The sequence below is a fragment of the Dermacentor silvarum genome, chromosome 1 (genome assembly GCF_013339745.2).
Source record: "Dermacentor silvarum isolate Dsil-2018 chromosome 1, BIME_Dsil_1.4, whole genome shotgun sequence".
NCBI lineage: Eukaryota > Metazoa > Arthropoda > Arachnida > Ixodida > Ixodidae > Dermacentor > Dermacentor silvarum.
In genome coordinates this window covers 389,271,357-389,293,760 of record NC_051154.1, presented here as the reverse complement: position 1 = coordinate 389,293,760, position 22,404 = coordinate 389,271,357, and the positions used below count along the sequence as shown (strand labels likewise).

The following is a 22,404-nucleotide window of genomic DNA, read 5'->3' as shown; positions in this document are numbered from 1 at the left end:
AAAAAAGGCTAGAAACCCTGATACTGGATATTGATAGTGCGCGTTTAATAGTAGATACGCTCTTCGTTTTTATGAATGCGCCGAAACAGGCAATGGCCAAACGGAGCGAGCGTGAGCACCAACAACAAACGTCTTATTCTTCGTCTTCTGCTGGCGCCCGTATTTCTCACTACAATCACTCCCCGGTGAAACAGTAGCCATCCTGGCGACCTATGGAACAGGTAGCACTGGTGGGTCGTAGTGCGGCTTCAGTCGATCGATATGAACCGTGTCGCGTCCGCGACGCCATTGGTTCATAGATGGGTGAATAGGCTCAATGACGTAGTTGACTGAGGATGTCTGTCGGAGAACCCGGTAAGGGCTGGCGTACTTTGAGCTGAACTTTGTTGAAAGGCCGGGAGTAGAGGAGGGAACGTGGGAGCCATACCAGCGTTCCAGGTGAATATGATGTAAAACACAAGCCTGTGTCGCGGCTATGTTTCTGGCTGGCCTGATCTTGCGCGGTAAGTGAGCGGGCAATCTGACGACATTCTTCGGCATAAGTGGCGGCTTCGGATACAGGAGTAGATTCTGAAGCGTCGGGGCGATACAAAAGAATCGTGTCCATAAACGAAGAAGGTTCACGATCATAAAGAAGAAAGAAGGGAGAGAAGCCCGTGGTAGACTGAGTGGCGCTATTGTAAGCATACGTAACAAAGGAAAGGATGCAGTCCCAGTTAGTGTGGTTAGCGGAAACGTACATGGCGAGCATGTCGCCGAGAGTAGGAATAAAGCGTTCAGTCAAACTATTGGCTTGCGGATGATATGTGCTTGTAGTTCTATGGACAATGTTGCATTCGTGGAGGAGGGCTTCTACAGCTTCGGAGAGGAATGAACGACCACGGTCACTCAGTAGCTCGCGAGGCGCACAATGTCGAACGAGGTTGCGAAGGATGAACACGCCGACTTCACGTGCTGAGGCCGCCGGAAGCGCTGAAGTTTCGGCGTAGCGCGTGAGATGGTCCATGGCGACGATAACCCAGCGGTTTCCATCTGGGGTGTACGGTAGAGGGCCGTACAAATCAATGCCGATACGGTCGAAAGGCCGGTAGGGACAAGGCAATGGTTGGAGCGGCCCTGTAATCTTGTTAGGTCTGCTCTTGCGGCGTTGGCACTTGGAGCACGAGTGGACGTACTGGCGAACGAAGTGGTACATTCCACGCCAGTGATATCGTAGCCGGAGGCGTGCATACGTCTTTAGTACACCGGCATTGGCGCATTGCGGATCCGCATGAAAAGACGCACATATGTCAGAACATAAATGGCGAGGAATCACTAGCAACCATTTACGGCCGTCAGAGAGGTAGTTGCGGTGGTACAGAAGCCCATCACGGATGGCAAAGTGACGAGCAGCGCGCCGAAGTGAGCGGTCGGTGGTGTGTGGTGACGGCTGAGATAAATACTCCAGAAGAGAGGCTATTCAAGGATCGCGGCGTTGCTCAGCTGGCATGTCGGTGTATGTAAGAGAAGAAGAATCGTAGCTGGAGACAGACGCGGCACCATCCTCATCGGGCAGTGGCAAGCACGAAAGAGCGTCGGCATCCGAATGCTTACGGCCGGAACGGTAGACAACACGGATGTCATAGTCCTGTAGACGAAGCGCCCAACGAGCTAGGTGACCAGAGGGGTCCATTAATGATGACAACCAGCACATGGCATGGTGATCAGTCACGACGTCAAATGGACGGCCATATACGTAAGGTCGAAATTTGGTGATTGACCAAACCATTGCAAGGCATTCTTTTTCGGTGACTGAATAGTTTGTTTCCGCTTTGGTGAGAGTGCGGCTGGCGTAAGAGACGACGTACTTTTCGAAGCCAGACTTACGCTGGGCAAGAATAGCGCCGAGGCCTACTCCACTAGCATCCGTGTGGATTTCTGTGGGAGCGTCTGGTTCAAAGTGGCGTAGGATAGGTGGGGATATCAAAAGACGGCGTATGTGGCGAACGCGTCTTCGCGAGCTGTAGACCATGCCGAGATGCCTTGGCTGTTGGCAAGCAGCGGCGTTAAGGGGGCGATTATGGACGCGAAATTACGCACGAATTGGTGAAAGTACGAACACAGCCCGATAAAGCTACGGAGTTCTTTCAGCGTAGACGGCCTGGGGAACTCGGCGATGGCGCAAAGCTTTGGAGGGTTGGGAAGGACACCGTCCTTGCTGACAACATGGCCTAAGATGGTAAGTCAGCGGTCGGCAAAGTGGCACTTCTTCAAATTAAGCTGCAATCCAGCGTCTGAAAGGCAATGGGAGGCAAAGTCCTTCGAAAAGACTACGACGCCGTCCAGGTAGCACAGACACGTGTGCCATTTGAGGCCTCTAAGAATGTTGTCCATGAGACGTTCGAAGGTGGCAGGCGCATTACAAAGGCCGAATGGCATGACGTTAAACTCATATAAACCGTCTGGGGTTACAAAAGCAGTCTTGGGACGGTCAGGTTCATCCATAGGGACCTGCCAGTACCCAGATCGAAGGTCCAAAGAGAACTCTGCTCCTTGCAAGCAATCGAGGGCGTTGTCAATTCTGGGCAGCGGATAAACATCTTTTCGTGTGATCTTGTTAAGGTGCCTATAATCAATGCAAAAGCTAATGCTACCGTCCTTTTTCTTTACCAGCACAACTGGGGAAGCCCAAGGGCTGTGTGACGGCTGTATTACGCCACGATGAAGCATGTCGTTGACTTGTTCATCAATGACATGGCGCTTAGCATGAGAAACTCGGTATGGGCACTGGCGCAGGGGTGCATGGGTTCCAGTGTCAATGCGGTGATTGTTGGTGGATGTGCGGTCCAAGGAAGACTGCTTATGATCGAACGACATCCGAAAGCAGGCGAGCAGCTCCAAGAGTTGGGTACGCTGTGCAGGCGGGAGTGTGGAATCAATTGACGGGAGGAATGCCTCTGAGGACGAATCGGCGGAGGTAGGAGTAATGCTGTCGACGAGAAGGCCTATCGTGTCGTCAGGCAGTTGAGTAGAGTAGGCAGAATCAATATCCTCAAGCCGGCCTATACATTCACTACGGTATAACGTGGCTGTGGAAGACAACCGATTCGTGACGTAAATGGCGCTGCAAGAGTTTTCGACCGTGAGAACTGCAAAAGGGAGGAGGAAGTTCTTGCGAGAGGTGAAGGCTTAGGAGGGCGCAAGCAGGGCAGTGGAATCGGAAGCAGAGTCGCAAGAAAGTGGCACAAAAACAGAAGACAAAGGAGGGATGTCAGAGTCCACGGCGACGACAACTCGAGAAAGTGGCTTGTCAGAAGCGGTGGCACACATCGGCGACAACTCAAGTTCGGCACACGCGCAGTCAACAACTGCATGGTTAGTAGCGAGAAAGTCCCAACCCAAAATAACGTCGTGAGAACATGGCAAAAAAACGACAAATTCGACTGTGTACAAAATGTCCTGTATGACAAGACGAGCTGTGCATGCCACTGAAGGTTGAATGTGGTGCGCGGTCGCAGTACGCCGAGACACATCGGAAAGCGGTATCGTTATCTTTTTTAACTAGCGGAACAGTTCTCCACTAAGCACAGACACAGCAGCACCAGTATCGACAAGTGCTTGCGCAGAAACACCTTCGATATTCACGGTTATTTCGTTCGCAGGTAGAAATCGAGGCCTTAAAGTTGTCGACACGAGCGCAGTTCTTGCCTCCGGAACTGCGAGGGCTGGTTTTCCGCTTGGACTGGTGGGGTGCGACGAACCATTGGGGAAAGTGAACGGCGACATGGTGAGAGCGACCGACATGTGTCGTAGCCATGGCGATTTGGTGAGCTGGTGTCCATCGTTGAATGGGAGGACATCGGGCGCGGTAGCTCTGAACGAAAGTAGTCCCGATTGTCTTCGCCCGCACTAGGACGGAAGTCATGACGACAAGCTGCGACATCGTGCCCCGCTGCAAGGCAGCAGACGAGCAGAGTGGCTGCAGCGCATCGGACTGTTGGTATCCAAATGGCGCCAGCATTTACGCGTTTGCGGCCGTCACTTAATGTCAAAAGATTGCCACAATGTAGAGTTTAGCGTGTGTGGTATTAGGTAAACACTAGCGCAAGTGTACTGGCCGTTTTACCACGTTTTACGTGATGAACGGAGGTACTAGCCACTATAACGGAGGTGCAAACGTTAACTGCTTGCACGGTGCAGCCAGCTGGTGGCACAAAGCTCAACCAAACAAACAACTAATATAGCAGTAACCAAGTTTTTTCTACTTTGCTGCTGCCTCAAATTTTTGGCAGGAGCGTGATCTTGAACACGTAGTATTTTTATATGTTTAAAATGTTTTACACTTGGTTACAGGAATATTAGCTCTGTATATGGCTGATTAAGCTCTGCGTCACCAGATGGCTGGACCGTGCATGCCGATCAGGCCTCTCACGTATGTCTACGAAGCTCCTTCATCACAGCGGTAGGGAAGGGCTTTAGTTTACGCCTTTGGCTATCCGTCAAAACACTCTGCTCGCCTGTGGTTACCGGAATATCAGACATGCTTGGCACTGCGACAGAATGCTCGCAACACATGCTGCTTGATCACTCTCGCTGGGGATCGGCGGCCGGGCGGCTAGCAGAGAGGTTGGAGAGCCTTCGCGCGCTGACTCAAAGACAACCGAAAGTAGATGACATGTCACAACATGGGACGTAGAGCCAGCGAAGATGGAGGTTAGCCCCGATCACTTGGCGAACGAGTTGAGGACGAAATGCATGGCTAGGGAGGAGGGTAACTTGTAATCATCCATAGCTCTCTTAATATGAGATGCTTCACTTAAATTGTGATGCGAATGTTTTACTGTAGCTGTACCCTACGTGTCTACAAAATTTGTCCGAACCGTTTCAGGGACCCTTTAAGGGTAAATGCACTCGTCGTTTATATGAATGCGCAGAAACAGGCAACGGCCAAATGGAGCGAGCGCAAGCACCACCAACAGCAAACGTATTCTTCGTCTTCTGCTGGCGCCGGTATTTGTCACTACAATCGCTCCCTGGTGAAAAAGGAGCCATCCTGGCGACCTATGGAACAGGCAGCATGGGTGGGTCATAGTGCAGCTTCAATCGGTCGATATGAACAGTTTCGCGTCTGCAACACCATTGGTCCATAGATGAGTGAATAGGCTCAATGACTTAGTTGACCGGGGACATCTGTCATAGATCCCGGTATTTTGAGCTGAACTTTGTGGAAAGGTTGCGAGTAGAGGACGGAATGCAAAGCCATACCAGCGTTCCAGATGAATATTGTTACGAGAAAGAAGGATAGAGTACTGGAGGCTATTTACAAAGTATATTTACAAAGAATAGCTGCAGCGCTGGCCAGTTCAGCCGACAGCTCGAGAGCAAGGAGGAGTTTGTCTTCTTTGTCTGGGTGCCCGCGTGCATCGTACAGAAAAAATGTGCAATATGCGTGTAATAATATGAAGGAAAAGACAAGCTTGCATCTTGATTATGTTTCTGGCTGGCCTGATCTTGCGCGGTGAGTGAGTGGGCGATCTGACGACATTCTTCGGCAGAAGTGGCGGCTTCGGATAGAGGAGTAGATTCTGAAGCGTCGGGGCGATACAAAAGAATTGTGTCCATAAACGAAGAAGGTTCGCGATCATAAAGAAGAAAGAAGGGAGAGAAGCCCGTGGTAGACTGAGTGGCGCTATTGTAAGCATACGTAACAAAGGGAAGGATGCAGTCCCAGTTAGTGTGGTTAGCGGAAACGTACATGGCGAGTATGTCGCCGAGAGTATGAATAAAGCGTTCAGTCATACTATTGGCTTGCGGATGATATGTGCTTGTAGTTCTATGGACAATGTTGCATTCGCGGAGGAGGGCTTCTACAGCTTAGAGGAATGAATGACCACGGTCACTCAGTAGCTCGCGAGGTGCACTGTGTCAAAGAACAAGGTTGCGAAGGATGAACAAGTCAACTTCACCTGTTATGGCCACCGGAAGCACTGAAGTTTCGGCGTAGCGCGTGAGATGGTCCACGGCGACGATAACCCAGCGGTTGCCATCTGGGGAGTACTGTAGAGGGCCGTACAAACCAATGCTGATACGGTCGAAAGGATGGGAGGGACAAGGCAATGGTTGGAGCAGCCCTGTAATCTTGTGAGGTGGGCTCTTGCGGCCTTGGCGCTTGGAGCATGAGTGGACGTACTGCCGAACGAAGCGTTACATTCCGCATCAGTAGTATCGAAGCCAGAGGCTTGCATTCGTCTTTAGTACACTGGCATGGGCACATTGCGGATTCGCATGAGAAGAGGCACAGATGTCGGAACATAAATGACGAGGAATCACTAGCAACCATTTACGGCCATCAGATAGGTAGTTGCGGCGGTACAGAAGCCCATCGCGGATGGCAAAGTGACGAGCAGCGCGCCAAAGTGAGCGTGGTGACGGCTGAGATAAATACTCCAGAAGAGAGGCTATCCAAGGATCCCGGTGTTGCTCAGCCGACGTTTTGGTGTATGTAAGAGACGAAGAATCATAGCTGGATACAGACGCAGCACCATACTCATCGGGCAGTGGCGAGCGTGAAAGAGCATCAGAATCCGAATGCTTACAGCCGGACTCGTAGACAACACGGATGTCATAGTCTTGTAGACGAATCGCTCAACGAGCTAAGCGACCAGAGGTGTCCTATAACAACAATGCAAAATCTAATGCTACCGTTCTTTTTCTTTACCAGCACAACTGGGGAAGCCCAAGGGCTGTGTGATGGCTGTATTACGCCACGATGAAGCATGTCGTTGACTTGTTCATCAATGACATGGCGCTCAGCATGAGAAACTCGGTATGGGCACTGGCGCAGGGGTGCATGGGTTGCAGTGTGAATGTGGTGAACGTTGGTGGATGTGCAGTCCAAGGAAGACTGTTTATGATCGAACGATAACCGAAAGCTGGTGAGCAGCGCCAAGAGTTGGGTATGTTGGGCAGGCAGGAGATTGGAATCAATGGACGAATGGAAAGCCTTTAAGGAGGACAAATCGGCGGTGGTAGCAGGAGTAATGCTGTCGACGAGGAGACCTATCGTGTCGTCAGGCAGTTGAGTAGAGTATGCGGAATCAATATCCTCAAGCAGACCTATATATTCACCACGGAATAACGTGGCTGTGGAAGAGAACCGATTTGTGACATAGATGGCGCTGCAAGAATTTGACTGTGAGAACTGCAAAAGGGAGGTAGTTTTTTTGAGAGGTGAAGGCTTCGAAGGGCTCAAACAGGGCAGTGGAAGAGGAAGCATAGCTGCAAGAAAGTGGCACAAAAACAGAAGACAAAGAAGGGATGTCAGTGTCCGCGGCGACGACCATTCGAGAAGAAGGTGGCTTGTCAGATGTGGCGTCGCACATTGGCGACAACTCAAGTTCGGCACGCACACAGTCAACAAGAGCATTGTTAGTAGCGAGAAAGTCCAAATCGAAAATAACGTTGTGAGAACATGGTGAAAAATGACAAATTCGACTATGTACAAAATGTCCTGAATGACAAGGCGAGCTGTGCATGCCATTGAAGGGTGAATGTGGTGCGTGGTTGCGGTACGCAGGGAGACGTTGGAAAGTGGAATCGCTATCTTTTTTAACTTGCAGCACAGCTCTCCACTAAGAACAGACACAGCGGCTCCAGTATCGACGAGTGCTTGCACAGAAACACCTTCGATGTTCACGGTTTTTTAGAAGCATGAATTGTTGGGCTAGGGTTCATGTTCTAAAGCGAAAAAACCAAGACGCAGGACCAGAAGGAGGCAAACACACACACAGTCGCCGAACTTACAACCGATTTATTTGAAGCATCCACGTACTTTTAAACACCACTTTTCGTTCACGGTTATTTCGTTTGCAGGTAGAAATCGAGGCCCTGAAGTTGTTGACACGAGTGCAGTTCTTGCCTCCGGCACTGTGAGGGGCAGTTTTCCGCTTGCAATTGTGGGGGGTGACGAACCATTGGGGAAAGTGAACAACGACGTGGTGAGGGTGACCGACGTGTGTCGTAGCCACGTCGATTCGGTGAGCAGGTGTCCATTGTTGAGTGGGAGGATATCGGGTGCCGTGGCTCAGAACGAAAGTAGCATTGATTGTCTTCGCCCGCACTAGGACGGAAGTCATGACGACTGCAGAAACGTGCGACATGGCCAGGTAGACAACAGAAGTACCGTATTTATTCGAATCTAGGCCGATAGTTTTTTTCAAATAATCACATACGAAACTCTAGGGTCGGCTTAGATTCGAGGATTTTAAAGAACGCGCCAGTCTTTAACTGAAACTGATAAATATGGTGCATAGTTAGCGCCATCTAGAAAAGTCAGTATCGCAGCCGCTACTAGCCGCGCCAGTAGCCAGATGAAGTACACGAGCGACGTCGCCATTTTGACCTGCGTCGTATCGGTAGTATCGGTATGGTGCAGCATCGGCGCGCGGTGTGGCGTTATCATAATGGCACCAAATGGGCGATGCCACTATAGTGCCGCTTTCTAAACGAATACTGTATTTACTCGAATCTAACGCGCACTTTCAACACGACCCTAAATCTGCGTCGGCATTTCAAAATGGCCGCCTCGCACGCGCGTCGTGCCTAGCTACCGTAGCATGCGGAAGCTTCCTCCGTGTGCTGCAGTACACGTGCTTAGGCAATAGTCTACCGTCTGTCTTCACGTTCTCAGCGTCTGCTCTATCTATCAGCATGAAGTACCGAGTTCATCATGATGACGCATTTAAAAGGAGACGGACGGAAATCTGTGCGGAGACGGACGGAAATCGGGCCGCATCACGGGCGTTCGGAGAATCCGAAACTTGCGAGCGGGACTGGCGCAAACAGAAGGAGAGGATTTTCGCCAGCAAAGCAATGCGGAACGGTTTCAGTGGACCGAAGCAGGACGTAATCTGCGACGATCCACTCCGGCGATACTATCAGGCTTGGCCCTATCTTGAAAGCAATCTGCGACTGGTAAAGTCCGCCGCGCGCCGTGTTTTCGCCGCCGCCGCGTTGAAGCGAGAGGCATGCTAGCACGAAGGCGCGCTTCGTCTCCAGCGTTTTGACAGTTCGTTTCCGCGGTCAACGAGCGAGGTGTGTTCATGTTAGCTTGAGCGCGCGTGACACCGTGCTTGTTAATAGCGGTCTACTAATTTGCTACCGCATTCGATGCATCGCCTTTCGGGCGAAACTGCGACTTTTTTTATTGATCGCAACATCAGTAAATCGGGAGGAAATTTATTTTTCCAAATTTTTCCTCACGGAAAACGGGTGCGCGTTACAATCGAGGAAGCGTGAGAATCGAGTAAATACGGTAGTTGAGCTAGCCGTAGAGGCATCGTCAAACGTTCAAACCGGGCGGAACTTCGGCATCGGTCTGTCGTTGGAGGGATGGTTTTTGCGTGCGCCGCAACGTGCGCTCCTTCCAAAAATGCAGCATCTCTAATGCGCTGGATGGTACTGAATATAGCGCACTATTTGAAGATGTCAGCAGTAAGGAAGATAGCGACGAGGCTAGCAGCGATAGTGACATAGAATGAGCTCGGCATGTTCAAATTTAATAAATGCCGTTTCATTTTGCGAATGCTGTCCTCGCTTTTTCGTTCGGCCTACATTCGAGATAAGATTTTTTTTTTTTCGGACTTCGAACTTTTGGGGGGTCGGCTTAGAATCGGAGTCGGCCTAGATTCGAGTAAATACGGTAACAAATAGGTCTATTGTTCAAGGTTAGCCATGGATTAGTTGACGGTGGTGCAGGATGGCGAAAAGGTGGCGGATAGGTGCACGCGCATCGTAGAAATTTCCTTGGTCGACCAGGATCTGGGCTGAGTGGCATTGCTGATGACTGCGTGTGACTTCAGCGTAGGTCAGAGGAGTGGAAACAGGCGGATGCTGGAATGTGGTTGGTAGTGTCTCAGAAATTTGCTCCTCTATGGCCTGTCCGAGCAAGCCCCTGCGCTGAGGCCGGGACACAGGGAACAAGGGACAATTGTCGTGCCCTTCTTCTTGGACAAACTGCTGGATCTGCTGTATTAACATTGTGGTATTAGTTGAAACGGCGCCTACAGTTCATGCCGACATGTTGGCCAGGTCAGAGCTCGGTAGTCGTGTAGAAATGCGCTGTTTCTGCAACTGATCGTAGCTCTGAGAGTACTGAACCACGTCTGTGCCTGTTTGGGGATTTTTGGCAATGAGCATTTGGAAAGCGTCGTCCTCGATCCCCTTCATGATGTGTCAGATTTTATGAGCTTCGGACATAGCAGGGGTGATGCGCGGCAGAGGTCTAGAATATCCTCAATGTAGGACGTGAAGTTCTCGCTGGATTGCTGGGTGCGACCGCGTAAGCATTCCACGCAAAGCTTGCGAACAGTGGGATGGCCGAAGACTTCCGCGAAGCTCGTTTTAAAGGATGACCAATTGGTGATATCAGCTTCTAGGTTGTGGAACCACAGCTGTGCTGCGCCCGCCAGGTAGAAGTTGACGTTGCTGAGCTTGTCGCCATCATCCCACTTATTGTGGGCTCTTACCCGCTCATACAAAGTGAGCCAGTCCTCGACGTCGTGCTCATCGGTGCCGTTGACAATGACAGGGTCTCGCTGTTGGGCTACGCCAGAGCAGGCGACCACCGTTGGTGCGGAAGCACCTTGCTGGGGCACGTCACCAGGCATTGTCGAGGCTGGGGGTAGAGTCTGGGTTCAGAGTTCCAGGATGCACAGGGAACGAGCACGCTCCACCAATTGATAGTATGCTTAAGCGCTTGTCATTTATATGAATGCGCAGAAACAGGCAATGGCCAAAAGGAGCCAGCGCAAGCACCAACAACAACAAACGTTGTCTTTGACTTCTGCTGGCGCCCGTATTGGTCAATACACTATATACGTCCCTAATTCCAGTAATTACCTAAAACTCATTTCAACTCGGAGACACTCTTTGCGTGCTATAGAAGGGTTTTATGGCAGACGTTCAGATTTACCCACGTCACTGCTAATTCAGAAACATGGCATCCTTTGCAACACAAGTATATATTTTCTGTCTACTTAATTACATCCATCATCATCAATTGTATTTTTCTTGTCCAGATAATTCCAGCAGCCGATATGTTTTTCTTAAAATGTAAACTTGTATCAATAATGCACACTAATTATGGCAAGCCAACACAAAGCTACCAAGTTTCCTCAGTAATAAGTTGATTTGCTTTTGAAACTGAATATTACCTTTTACAAAAATGTCTTAAATCTACCATTAAAAAACACCTAATTGAACAAACGGAATCAGGTATTTATTTAATCGATATACTCTACATTTATTTCGCTACCTTTGAGATGATTTTCTCTCGCACTTATTTGTCAGCTTTGAAATATTGTTGTGTGTATTATAACTGACATTTTTTATATTTCTGTGAAAATAGATATGTATTTTTAGTTTATATCTATTGTGCGATAAGTTGTGTATGCATTCTAGTCATTTTATTGTATAAATTTTATGCATGTTGACTTACTGTGTCATCCTGTTTAGCATGCTTGTAAAATTTATTGTAAAATCGTTGTGACGTACTTGTGCACAATGCCAACTGTTTTATGGGTGACCAGTACCTTGTCAGGCTCTTTCCTTTTGTCATGGAACCCTATTTTTCTTGAAAAGGATGAGCGTTTCACTAAGAATTTCGCTATATGACTCCGAAAAAGCAAAGTTGTCCGATTCAAGGAGTAGGAGGTTGATTAATTCTATTTCCGAAGCACTCTTTGTTTAAGCCATTGACGCTGATATTCTTGTTGTCAAGGTGCCTGTACAATTTCTCTTCGAGCTAGACACGTCCTTGCACTAAATCCAATTCAGATAATTTCCATAGATGATCCAGCCCATCACGCTATCCCTCATCTCCGGGACGTCCTGGCAGAGACGATTCTTTCAAAATTGGCTCTCTTTTGGAGCTATTCTTTGGAAAGTAGAGGCAGAGAGGGCAAGTGCAATAATACTTTGTAAATGGAGCTTGAAAAAATTTTCACTTGTGTGTATTACACACCAAAACCAACATCTGATTAAAAGGCACACAATAGTGGCAGACTTCGGAATAATTTTGACTGCATGGGGTTTCTTAATGTGTATCTAAATATAAGTACCGTATTTTGCGGTCTGTAAGTTGCACTTTTGTATAAAACGCACCCCCCTGTAAACGGCAGATTTTCTGGGAAAAAACGTATATAAGTCACGCCGGTGTATAAGATGCACCTGTTCATTCGGTAAGCGATTTAAAAAAAAGTCATAGTGAAGTGTCACTCTGTGAACGCAAGTCACGTGCAAGCGTATGTGTGCCATATATTTCCACTCCAGGCGCATTTCTGCCGTCGTGGTTGCCGTGATGTTCCGTGTAAAGTTCAAGGACGATAACATCGTCCCCGCACGCCATATGCTGTATGTGCGAGTGAAAGCATCCGACGGTGAGCCAAATCGTGCACAAGGGAGGAAGGCGGGAAGGCAGCGTGGGAGGTAGGCAGAGGGGGGCTTGGTAATCTGGAAGCAACTGCGTAGTTAGCGCAGTGGCGCGCGCCGTATCTTGAAAGTGATCTGCAGATGCGAGGAATTCGGGGTCGGCTGACTCGCGGTCGGCCTGCCGCCGCTTGCGTTGCTGCTCCATCCTTTTCGCACGGCACTCGGGAACTCGATCACGAGAAGAACCTACCCGCCACCTCGATAGTGCGCACAGAACCCATAGCAATTAAGTTAACCAGTGCGCTTCACGTGGCCATAACATCAAATCCGATTTTGCCGGCAGTTTTTCCGAAAAAAAAAACATACATAAGTCGCACCGTTTTATCAGATGCACCGACAAAAAATTACAGAAAAAAAATTCGTCTTATACCTCCATCATGCCTCCATTTTACCTCCATCTAAATGTGGCCACCGCAGCTGGGACCGAACGTGCGACCTCGAGCTTAGCAGCGCTATGCTATAGCAGACCTGCCAAATTCCTAAAGTGCCCGATTTTCAGTACATTTTTACGAGTACCGTAATGACAACTATATTTTTACGATTTTTTATGTTTTGTGCCGAAAACTTTGCAAAATGAATGTTGGCCTGCACAATAAAATCTACTGGCGGCGTCTCGCCATTTCGCGAGGCAACGCTGGCAACACTGTATTGGCTTGTATCAGGCTTGAGCCAAAGCCAAAAGCCGTTGACTTCGCGGAAATGTGCTTGCTTTTCTTTGTTGTCCCGTGGGCTTCGTGTCGTGCATTGTGTACGTTGTTTTTTTTTGTCGGAGCTGTAACGCATGATCCAGTGCAAGCTGCTCACGAGATGTCTGAGAAGAAATACTTCCAAGTGTTTATCGCCAGTTATTTGACTAACTTTCCGTTTATGAAGAGGTCACGTAAAGGTGAACGCTACGCATTTTGTAGTTTGTGCTGCTTTCATGTGAACATTGCGCACGCTGGTCGCCAGGACATCGTGCTTCATCTTAATACGAAGAAACACAGACTCGGTGAAACTAGTGAACTGCAACGTGAAACTTGGAGGGGGCACTTCAGCAGAGTGGATCTCGACAATACTACTCGAAAGGAGTGCTTTTTTACTGCGTTCCTGATCGAACACGTGCCATTCACAGCTTCTGATCACGCTGGAGACCTGTTTAGGAAAATGTTCCCCAATTCGAAGGAAGCCAAAAACTGTGCCTGTGCCCGTACAAAGACCACTGCAACTGTGAAGGCAATGGCCAACAATGCAATCGACGAGGTGACAAGCCACCTAAAGCACCCTTCGTTCTCTGTTGCCACTGATGGGAGCAATGATGCCAGCAAGTATGCAAAACTTTATCCCATCGTGGTGATGTTCTGTGACAGGACTGTTCGCACTGCCTTCTTTGCGATGCCTGCTCTCGAAGGCAACTCCACAGGACGAAACATTGGTGCGTTGTGGACACGCTAAAGAGCAAGAACATACCGCTCCAGAACTGCATCGGTATGGCGTGTGATAACGCGCCAGTCATGATTGGAACGAAGAATGGAGTTGCTGCTGTGCTTAAAAAAAGTCATGAGAGGATCGCCATCGTAGGATGTTGTTGCCATTTAATCAATCTGGCACCACAGAAAAGCTCAGCATGCCTTCCAGTGAATGTTTGATGTGGTACTAGTTGATGTTTTCTACTACCTTCAGAAAAGCTCGAAAAGGAAGGACAAGCTGAAAACTTTCTAGTCTCCACGATGTAGAGGCCAAAAAAGATCTTGAAGCATGTCAGCACTAGGTGGCTGTCCCTCGGCAGGAGCCTGAGACTGTTTGTGGAGCAGTGGCAGCCACTGCTTAGCTTCTTCAACAGTGAAGTAAGGCCATCTCGACAGGTCTTGAAGCTACCCATGAAACCATGTGACCTCAGGACTGACCCTCAGAAACATGCAAAGAAAGCAGAGAGCAGTCATCAGAACAAAAGACCAAGACTGGACACCAGTGTCCCTGTGTTGGATACAGCTTCTTCTAAGAGAGTCCAAAACAGCATCTTGAACAGAGAAGGCTATTCATATTCCTTTCGTCAAAGATAAACAGGGCATGTTCCGACTTCTTGCTGTCTGTAATTCCAGAGTTCAAAAAGGCGAATGTGTTCCTGCAATCTGGAGCCCCTCAAGTGCATCTGCTCCGAGATGTGCTTAGCAACCTGCTAAGAGAGCTGATGTTGCGGTTTGTCAAACCTTCAGTTATCAAAAGAACTGATGAGCTGACCGACATTGACTACATGTCTTCCGCCAACCAATAAGGTGATGAAGACCTAGTAATTGGCAGTCAGACCACGGAGAGCTTGCAAAACCTGAAGAAAGAAGCGAGGGAAGAGTTTTTTTACACGAATCAGAAGGTTCTTCATAACAGCAACAGAGTACACGATCTCCAAATTTCCACTGAAGTGTGAACTGTTGAGTGCAGAAGTGGCAAGGCTTGCTTCTATTGAACACACCAGGTTTGCTGATATCAAGTACCTAATCAACCGCTTCCCAGTGCTTGTACCAGTTCAAGAGGGGCAAGGTATGAATTCTGCTTTGGACGACATTCAGGCTGAGTTTGGCCGTCTATAATTGAAAGAACTACCCGCTGAATTAACTAAGCAGGAGCAGATTGATGAGCAGTGGCGTGTGGTCTCTGATCTTCGTGAAGTGGGTGGTACTTTGAAGTATGCGAAACTTTCAAAAGTTATGTTGGGGGTCTTGACACTCCCGCATAGTAATGCAGAGTGTGAAAGAGTTTTCAGCAAAGTAAAAAAAAGGCGCACACAAAGTTCCGTGCCTCCATGTCAAAAAAGACACTGGAGCAGTTGCTTGTTGGAAGATGTGCCCAGTCAGGGAAGTGCCATGAGCAGGTGTTCGATAAAGACTTTCTCAGGAAGGCCAAGGCTGCAATGGCCTCTGTACTAGCCCAGCCCTCCACTTCCAAGATGTAAGAACCTTGTGTGCCTCTTTTGTGATATGTTTGTTACATATTTTATTCCGCTAAGAAAGCTTCTGAGCAATAAAATGGCATTTTAGTATTTTTCTATGCAATTTTAGTATTTTTGGCATTTTTTGTACTGCAGTGTGGGGTTGGCAGGTCTACCGTAGCTGCTGGGCTACCACAGTGGGTATTGGGCAGAGCTTGTATCGAATTCGTAGGTTGTCTTAGGTTACTGTGGTAACAGTGGGCACTGAGCTCACAGTCTCTGGGAAGCCAGCTGTAAGCACCTCTTTTATCTCTGTACAGTTCATCACCGATGCAACATCAGTGGGCAGCTGTGTTGACTGCCATGACAACTTCAAGGCTGCACATGTAGCTTCCAAGGATTCAGAGCGGCCTCCCTGGAACGACTCGACGCAGCTGTCGTTTGCTCCCGTTGGTTTCCAGTTTCAGTGTCAGCTGCCTGGAAGCAAGCGTGCTGCGACGAAGGCAGCCAGGAAGTGAGTGATGCTTAAATTTGGCTTCCATGCTTGCAAACCACTGCTCCGTAACGTCGGGGATCTGTTCATCCAAAAGTAACTTGTCTGACACCTGGTGGTAGGCTAGATTCATAAAGGAAAGAAAAAATTGGACGGAGCCTCTAACGACAACATTGATGTCTTTAAAAAAAAGTCAGGCTGCCGTGTGATATGTTGCTATAGGTTTTAACATCTGCCACTGCCACACTTGTTGCATGCTTCTCCCAAAAGGCAACATGTGCTACAGCAACATGCGGCTGCCTCATTAGCGCATTGTAACGAAGATAAATGCATAGGTTGCAATAAATGACCAAAGTTGCACAGACGTATCGGGAGAAGTGCACGGTGTGGTTGGCAAAGCGCTTGATTAACTAAAGCTTGACACTTACCGGCAGCAGACACACTGGGCCGACTCCGCTGAGTGAAGTGTTGCGCTGGCTTTTGGAGGCAAGATTACTCGAGATGGGGGTGCAGGATCAGTCAACTGCAGAGAAGAAGCAGTGTGTAGCCTTTAAACCTATCATTGCCAATGTTCACAGCCTACCATATATAATGTGGTTCAAGATGAACCCACAGCATCTTCATCCATGTTGAACACAACTGCTTTTGTAGTGTGTAATCCCTAGACATTTGAATTAATGCAAGTAAACTGTGAAAATTAGCTGATGAATCGTTTTTAAGCTGTGCCTTATTTTTCTTGTTGAGTGACACCTTCTGGCTTTTGTGCCGTGCTACAGGGCAGAAAAAGGCAAGGCTATCGAGGTGAAGCCCAACACCAGCCGGAATGCGACAGGTAAGCCGAGTGTGGTTGCCTTGCAATGGTCTGGGCAGTCATTGATTGTAATGGAGGTTGCTTTATTAAGATATCGAATTTTTATTAAGTTAGGTTGCTCAGCCACCCATTCATCTTTGTCTTTGTCTTGGTGTTGTGTGAAGGCTCCAACTTGTGTATCAAGACATGAATGAGCTTCATTTTCAGGTAACAGCTTCCACTGAGCTCATTTTTGCAGGGGTCAAATGCAAGAACCCTCATGTACTTATGTTTAGGTGCACTCAACACCCAACATTAAAATTTCATTCCAGAGTTCTCTGCAACAGGGTCATTTATAGCCCACTGCACTACACTCAGGGCATTAAAACCACACATTTTAATTTGTTTAATAAAATGGCTTGTTAGTAATGGTGGAAAAACAGCACAAGGTTTGTTATAACTTTGCAAGCTCATATTAACCCTTTCCCTACCGAGATTTTTGGCCAAAAATAATACAAAAATACCGATTTTTTTATTTGCCTAATTCTACGTATCGAAACAACCAAAATATATCCTTAAAGACACTTCATTTTTAAGATACATGCAACATATTTTTTTGAAAATATGGAGAGAGGGTTGGGGGGGCTTCCTTGCACTGCACAGTGGAGATTGACCGATTTTCTGTAGTAATATCGTGCACAGTTTCCATGTTCCATGCTAATGTACCTTTATGCCAGGCGCAGCCGTGAAAACAAACCTAGAGGCGACGATGGGGGGGTTCTTAACATCTATCGGCGTCCACTACCAACATGTCAAGACGCTGTTGTCATCATAATCCAATGATTCCGAGAAGATATGCTGCTAAGTATCCTCGCTGCCACTCTCGGAGAAGAACCAAACTTCTTCACTGTCAGAGTCCGACAAAACATCCGCGGACATTTTTTTCCGGAGCGGAGGCGTTGCTGGCACGCGCACCCACAGAGGAGGACGCCATTTTTAAATCCCAGTTGCCAGCATCGAAAAATTTTTCGGCCAAGATACAAGCTTTAAGCACATTTTTATTTTTTTACTGCCCCAACTGTTGAAGCCAAAGAGAACTAAGCAAAATTCATCAGGATAGCTTGAAGACAGCAGTGCACAAGCACTTGTTTCAGCGTGGACAAGCCCAGCTCATCTTGGGTGGGAGCAGTACAAACTGCATGGACTAGCTCTGCTTGTCTACGGTAGGGAAAGGGTTAATGGTTACTTCCACCAAGGCTGAATTCATATTAATGCCAGCGTGTTAATGAACGTGTTATATAAACTGGTTTCCTGGAGCGTCGATGTTAACAGAATTTTGCTAAAAGGACATTGAACAGTGAAGAAAACTGATGCTGCCACCATAGGCTGGTAAACATCTTGGCTTCTTGTATGAATCACACCTTCCCTCAAGATGAGACAAGAAAAATATGAAGGTAAAGTCTGGAGTTGCTACTGAGAGACTTTTACTATGTGGAGAGGGTATGTTTGTGCTGGAAAACAATGAAATGAAATATGGGTGGTAGGGCCATTCTGCAATAGAAAATCGTAGGTTTTGGAAAATGTCCGGCCAAGGCAAGTTAAGGTAATTGGTAATTGTTAGTAAAGGACTATGTTACATTTTAAAATGAGCAACAGCTCAGCCTGGTAACTTTTGGGAACTTTCACACAAAGAGCATGCCAGTTTACAATCTTGATGTATCATGCATGGCTTCAATTGGTGGGTGAATGTAAAACTCATCAGGTGTCTGCACCGCATACAAAACCAGATGAGGAAAAGTGTCAGTACTAACACATCTCCGGCACGGCATTTAAAAAGATAAATCTGCCTTTATTGTCTCCACTTGTATAATTGCTTTTTCCTACCGAAATTTCTAAAAAGCTCTGAAAAAGTAATTTATCAGTCTAACCCAATTTGAGATGCCTTTGCTGTGCCTTCAGAAGCTAGCTTGTCATTTGGCAATGCAGCTGGCCAGCAGAGATGAATCCACGGCAATCTGTCAATTTATACGAACAGTAGAATGCAATGTGCATTGATTGATATGGTTAGCAACATGACTCGGGGATTGTTCTCACTTGATGTTCTGCATTGCTCCTATGCTTCAGAAGCACTTTTCGTGTTCATTTGGCACGTACTATAAAATCATGTACTTCAAATGCACAATGGCATTCTCATCTTTGCCACCTTCGTTATTGTTTTGGTTACAGTGTTTCTGATGAAGACAGAATGAAAGGGATAAGGGAATGGATATTCTGATAGGATCACCACAGCACTAAATTGGCCTAAAAACAGAAATAGGATGACAACACTGTGAAACCGGTTCACTTAATGGTATTAAAATGGTTCATTTCAGTCCATGGATCACAAATCAAGAAGGCCAGGAGATGGCCCATCACCCGATTAAGGCATTCCCCTTACCGAAAATGACAACTAGCACTGCATGGACATGAGGAACTGAGGTTGCCTGCTGTAGTGACAATTGGTCAATTAAACTGCCATATAGGGCATCTTAAAGAGGATTTCAGATGTTCTCATCATTGTCTTCTAGTTTTTGTTTTCGATGCTGTCTACATACAGTTGAAACCCGCGATAACAAAATTGCCAGGGTAAGCAAAAACTTTTGCGGGAATTTCGTTAGCACGAGAATGAGGCAGAAAAGACGCAATTGGTTTGCAAAAACAAAAGTCAGTCAGCTTACCCTGCCGAGCCTTGCCTTGCAGCAATTTCACTGCTCTCGTTTGGCACTGCAAAAACTGGTTCATTGCCACGTCGAGCGAATTACGTCGAAGGCATTCAACACATCCTGTGGGTTTGCCGTCTTCTTATGATTAGGTATCTGGTGGTGGTCGGCACCTTCGCAAACCCTACTTATGATGACCTCATCGGTCATCTCTTCATGCACGACACCTTCATCCACACAAACGAACTCATCGATGCTGAGGCCGTTCGGAACACCGTCTGACACGGCAGAAAGTTCATCCCATGCGTGGGCCAGCAATGGCGGCACTGCGCCGTCAGCACTGTCATCGCGTGCACCTTCAGGCGAATCTTCCTGCGATGCCGCTGGATTACCACATGATTCTTGACGAGTGGCAATGAAGCCAGCATGTTTAAAACAATTACCTATCACGGCTGGCGATGTCGCAACCCATGCGGCAGCCACCATCTCAAGCGCCATGAACATGTCCACTACGGTGCGATGCTTCAATTGGAGGTTCAGCAGAAGATGCTGAATCAGCCTCGCTCTGTAGGCGCACGTGACGCTACGAATGACGCCTTGATCGAGCGGCTGCAGCATGGAAGTGCATTTTGATGGAAAAAAACCCAAGCACACGTTTCCAAGCTCCACGTCGTCAATATGGTGGGCACTGCAATTTCCCCAAAAAAGGCAGACCGACCTGCCTGCCTTCCGCATGTCCGTATTGAAGGCCTCTAGCCAGCTGCCAAATATGGCCCGGGTCATTCATGCCTTGAGGTTCGTGGTGCACTGTACGGGTAGCCGACGATTTCCTTTGAAGCAGTGGGGCTTCTTGCTTCTGTCGATAGCAAGCAAGGGCCGTTTATCTGTGCCGTCCATGTTAGTGCACTACAAAATCATTACACGCCGCTTGCTCTGTTCCCCCTGGGGCATTTCTGGCCTTTTAAAAGTCCAGGGTTTTTGATGCAGCATCTCGTAAAATAAGGCCATCTCATCTGCGTTATAAATGTTCCAGGGCTTGTACTGGTCTAATACTTCTTTGTTGGTCAGCAGCCACGACAACGTTGTCACAGGGTCAACGGCTGTTGCCTCCCTGGAAATGACTTTAACCACTATGCGCGGCGGGCTTTCAAACTGCTCAACCATCCAGGGCTAGCCTTAAAATCAGCGTGCCCAAGAATGCACGTGAAGTCCAGCGCCTTCTGCTGAAGCACTCTGCCAGACAATGGCACTTTTTTGGCACGCTGTTCACAAAACCACGCAAACACCACCTTGACTACGTCTGGAAATGCTGCAGTGCTCATTGTTTTGTTCTTCGCACTCGCACCATTTCAGAGTGCGTCGAGAATGGAGGCCTTGTTCTTCAGAATCGTAGATATCGAACTGCATGCAATTCCAAATTCGTTGGCGATATCCATTTTCTTCTTGCCCTTTTCAGCTTGGGCAATAATTGCAGCCTTATCCTGCAGTGTCATAAATTTCTGCTTTTTGGCTTCTTAGCAGGCTGGCAAAGCAAATGGTCCGAATGGCACACACAGTTGACACACTCTAGCACCAACCACACAGGCGACAACACAGAACACACGACCATGTGCTGTGATACACAAAACTCATTAATAAAGCGTCATCCGGGTTATCTGAACCTTCATGTGTAGATGTCGATTTGGCTGCTATGCAGGCATTTCGCTTCGCATTTAGCACATGCTGTGATGGCACACAGGATTAAATAAAACGTGCTAACTGCGAGGTTGCCTACGGTTCTTGTCTTCTTTTTTTTATTTGTATTATTTAAATACTAATACAGTAGAACCCTGCTAATACGTTTTTCATGGGACCGTAAAAAGCAAAACAAAACAAAACAAACGGGAAAGAGCCGGGAAATGCAAGACGACACGCGCTGTCAAACGCAACAGCGAGCAAAGTGTCCTTCATGCTGCTGTCTATTACAACGCAAACTGAGCGCCGAGAACACACGGCACACACAAAGCTATGAGCCGCTGATGCACCTACACTGCTTAGACTCCGCCCCCAACACGCAGGTCGCTTTCAAGTTAAGGCCTGCGCCACTGTGCGCTGCCGCGCAGTATGCAGCTGATGCTACAGCCCCTCTATATAAAAAGAAGCGCTATTCTTAGATCTTGCCGCTACCGTGCTCACCCCGGCATTTCCTCCTCGCTGCCTCCTGTCACCCCAGCCTCCTCTGTTATCCCATTGGCCAATCCGTGTCACGTGGAAGCGTGCGTCGTGCTTTTTTATATCTTTTTCCAGCGCGCTCCGACCGCCATTCTCGGGTCTGTGCGACGAAAGTGCTGTACGCACAAACGGATCAAATGTGTTAGGGACAAGAACTTCATTGTGATGGCATGCTGCTGCACCTTCAGTTGCCACAACCGGCAAGGCGAGGGAAAAGGCTTTTTTTTGTTTACCATCCGGTGAGTGCAAATGCTTGCTGCACACTTGGTATTTGCGCCGTCTCGCATCGTCGCGTTGCTACTTCCAAAACCGCATTATTACGACCAGGACTGACTAAGCAAAATTGTGCCTCAAACACTGCTCTGGCGCGACAAAGTTTTCCTTGGGTTTAATCTGGTAGTGCGTTAGCCATCGTCTGCTATGGCAGGGTCAACATGAGCGGCGCCACTGTCGATATTGTGCCTTGATCGCACTGGCCGAGCCAAGCACGACAGTGGAACGGAGGAGGACAGAAGTGGTTTGCACTACTTTATATATATATAGGGGCTTTAAGCTGATGCCAGAGTACAACGCCGTCTGGTATCCCACCCCCTCCCCCCTCACCGATGCTTTGAGCACAGTGGAAGAAGGCGCGCTTCCTCCCCGTTTTTCTTTCCTGCACGCACGAGATTTAGCCGTGGTGGTCGACGGCATTATTGTCCTTGGTCTTTATACGAAACATCTATGCGCCAAAACCAATTTGAGGGTCACAACGCATCACAGACACTATTTTGAGATAGCAAATACGGATCTCAAAGGCCACGCTTTTGCTGGCGGAAACCGAAAATACCAATGCATT

General features: G+C 48.0%; 1 protein-coding gene across 5 annotated transcripts in view; it reads left to right on the top strand.

Moving 5' to 3' along the window:
* The window catches only part of LOC119437524 (uncharacterized), a 132,249-nt gene that overhangs the window by 15,723 nt on the left and 94,122 nt on the right, over positions 1–22,404 (top strand). For all 5 annotated transcript variants that reach the window (XM_049660656.1, XM_049660657.1, XM_049660655.1 and 2 more), the window contains exons 3-4: positions 15,694–15,887; positions 16,643–16,698. In XM_049660656.1, the coding sequence (XP_049516613.1) occupies positions 15,694–15,887; positions 16,643–16,698 (250 nt within the window). The remainder of the gene's footprint in view (positions 1–15,693; positions 15,888–16,642; positions 16,699–22,404) is intronic.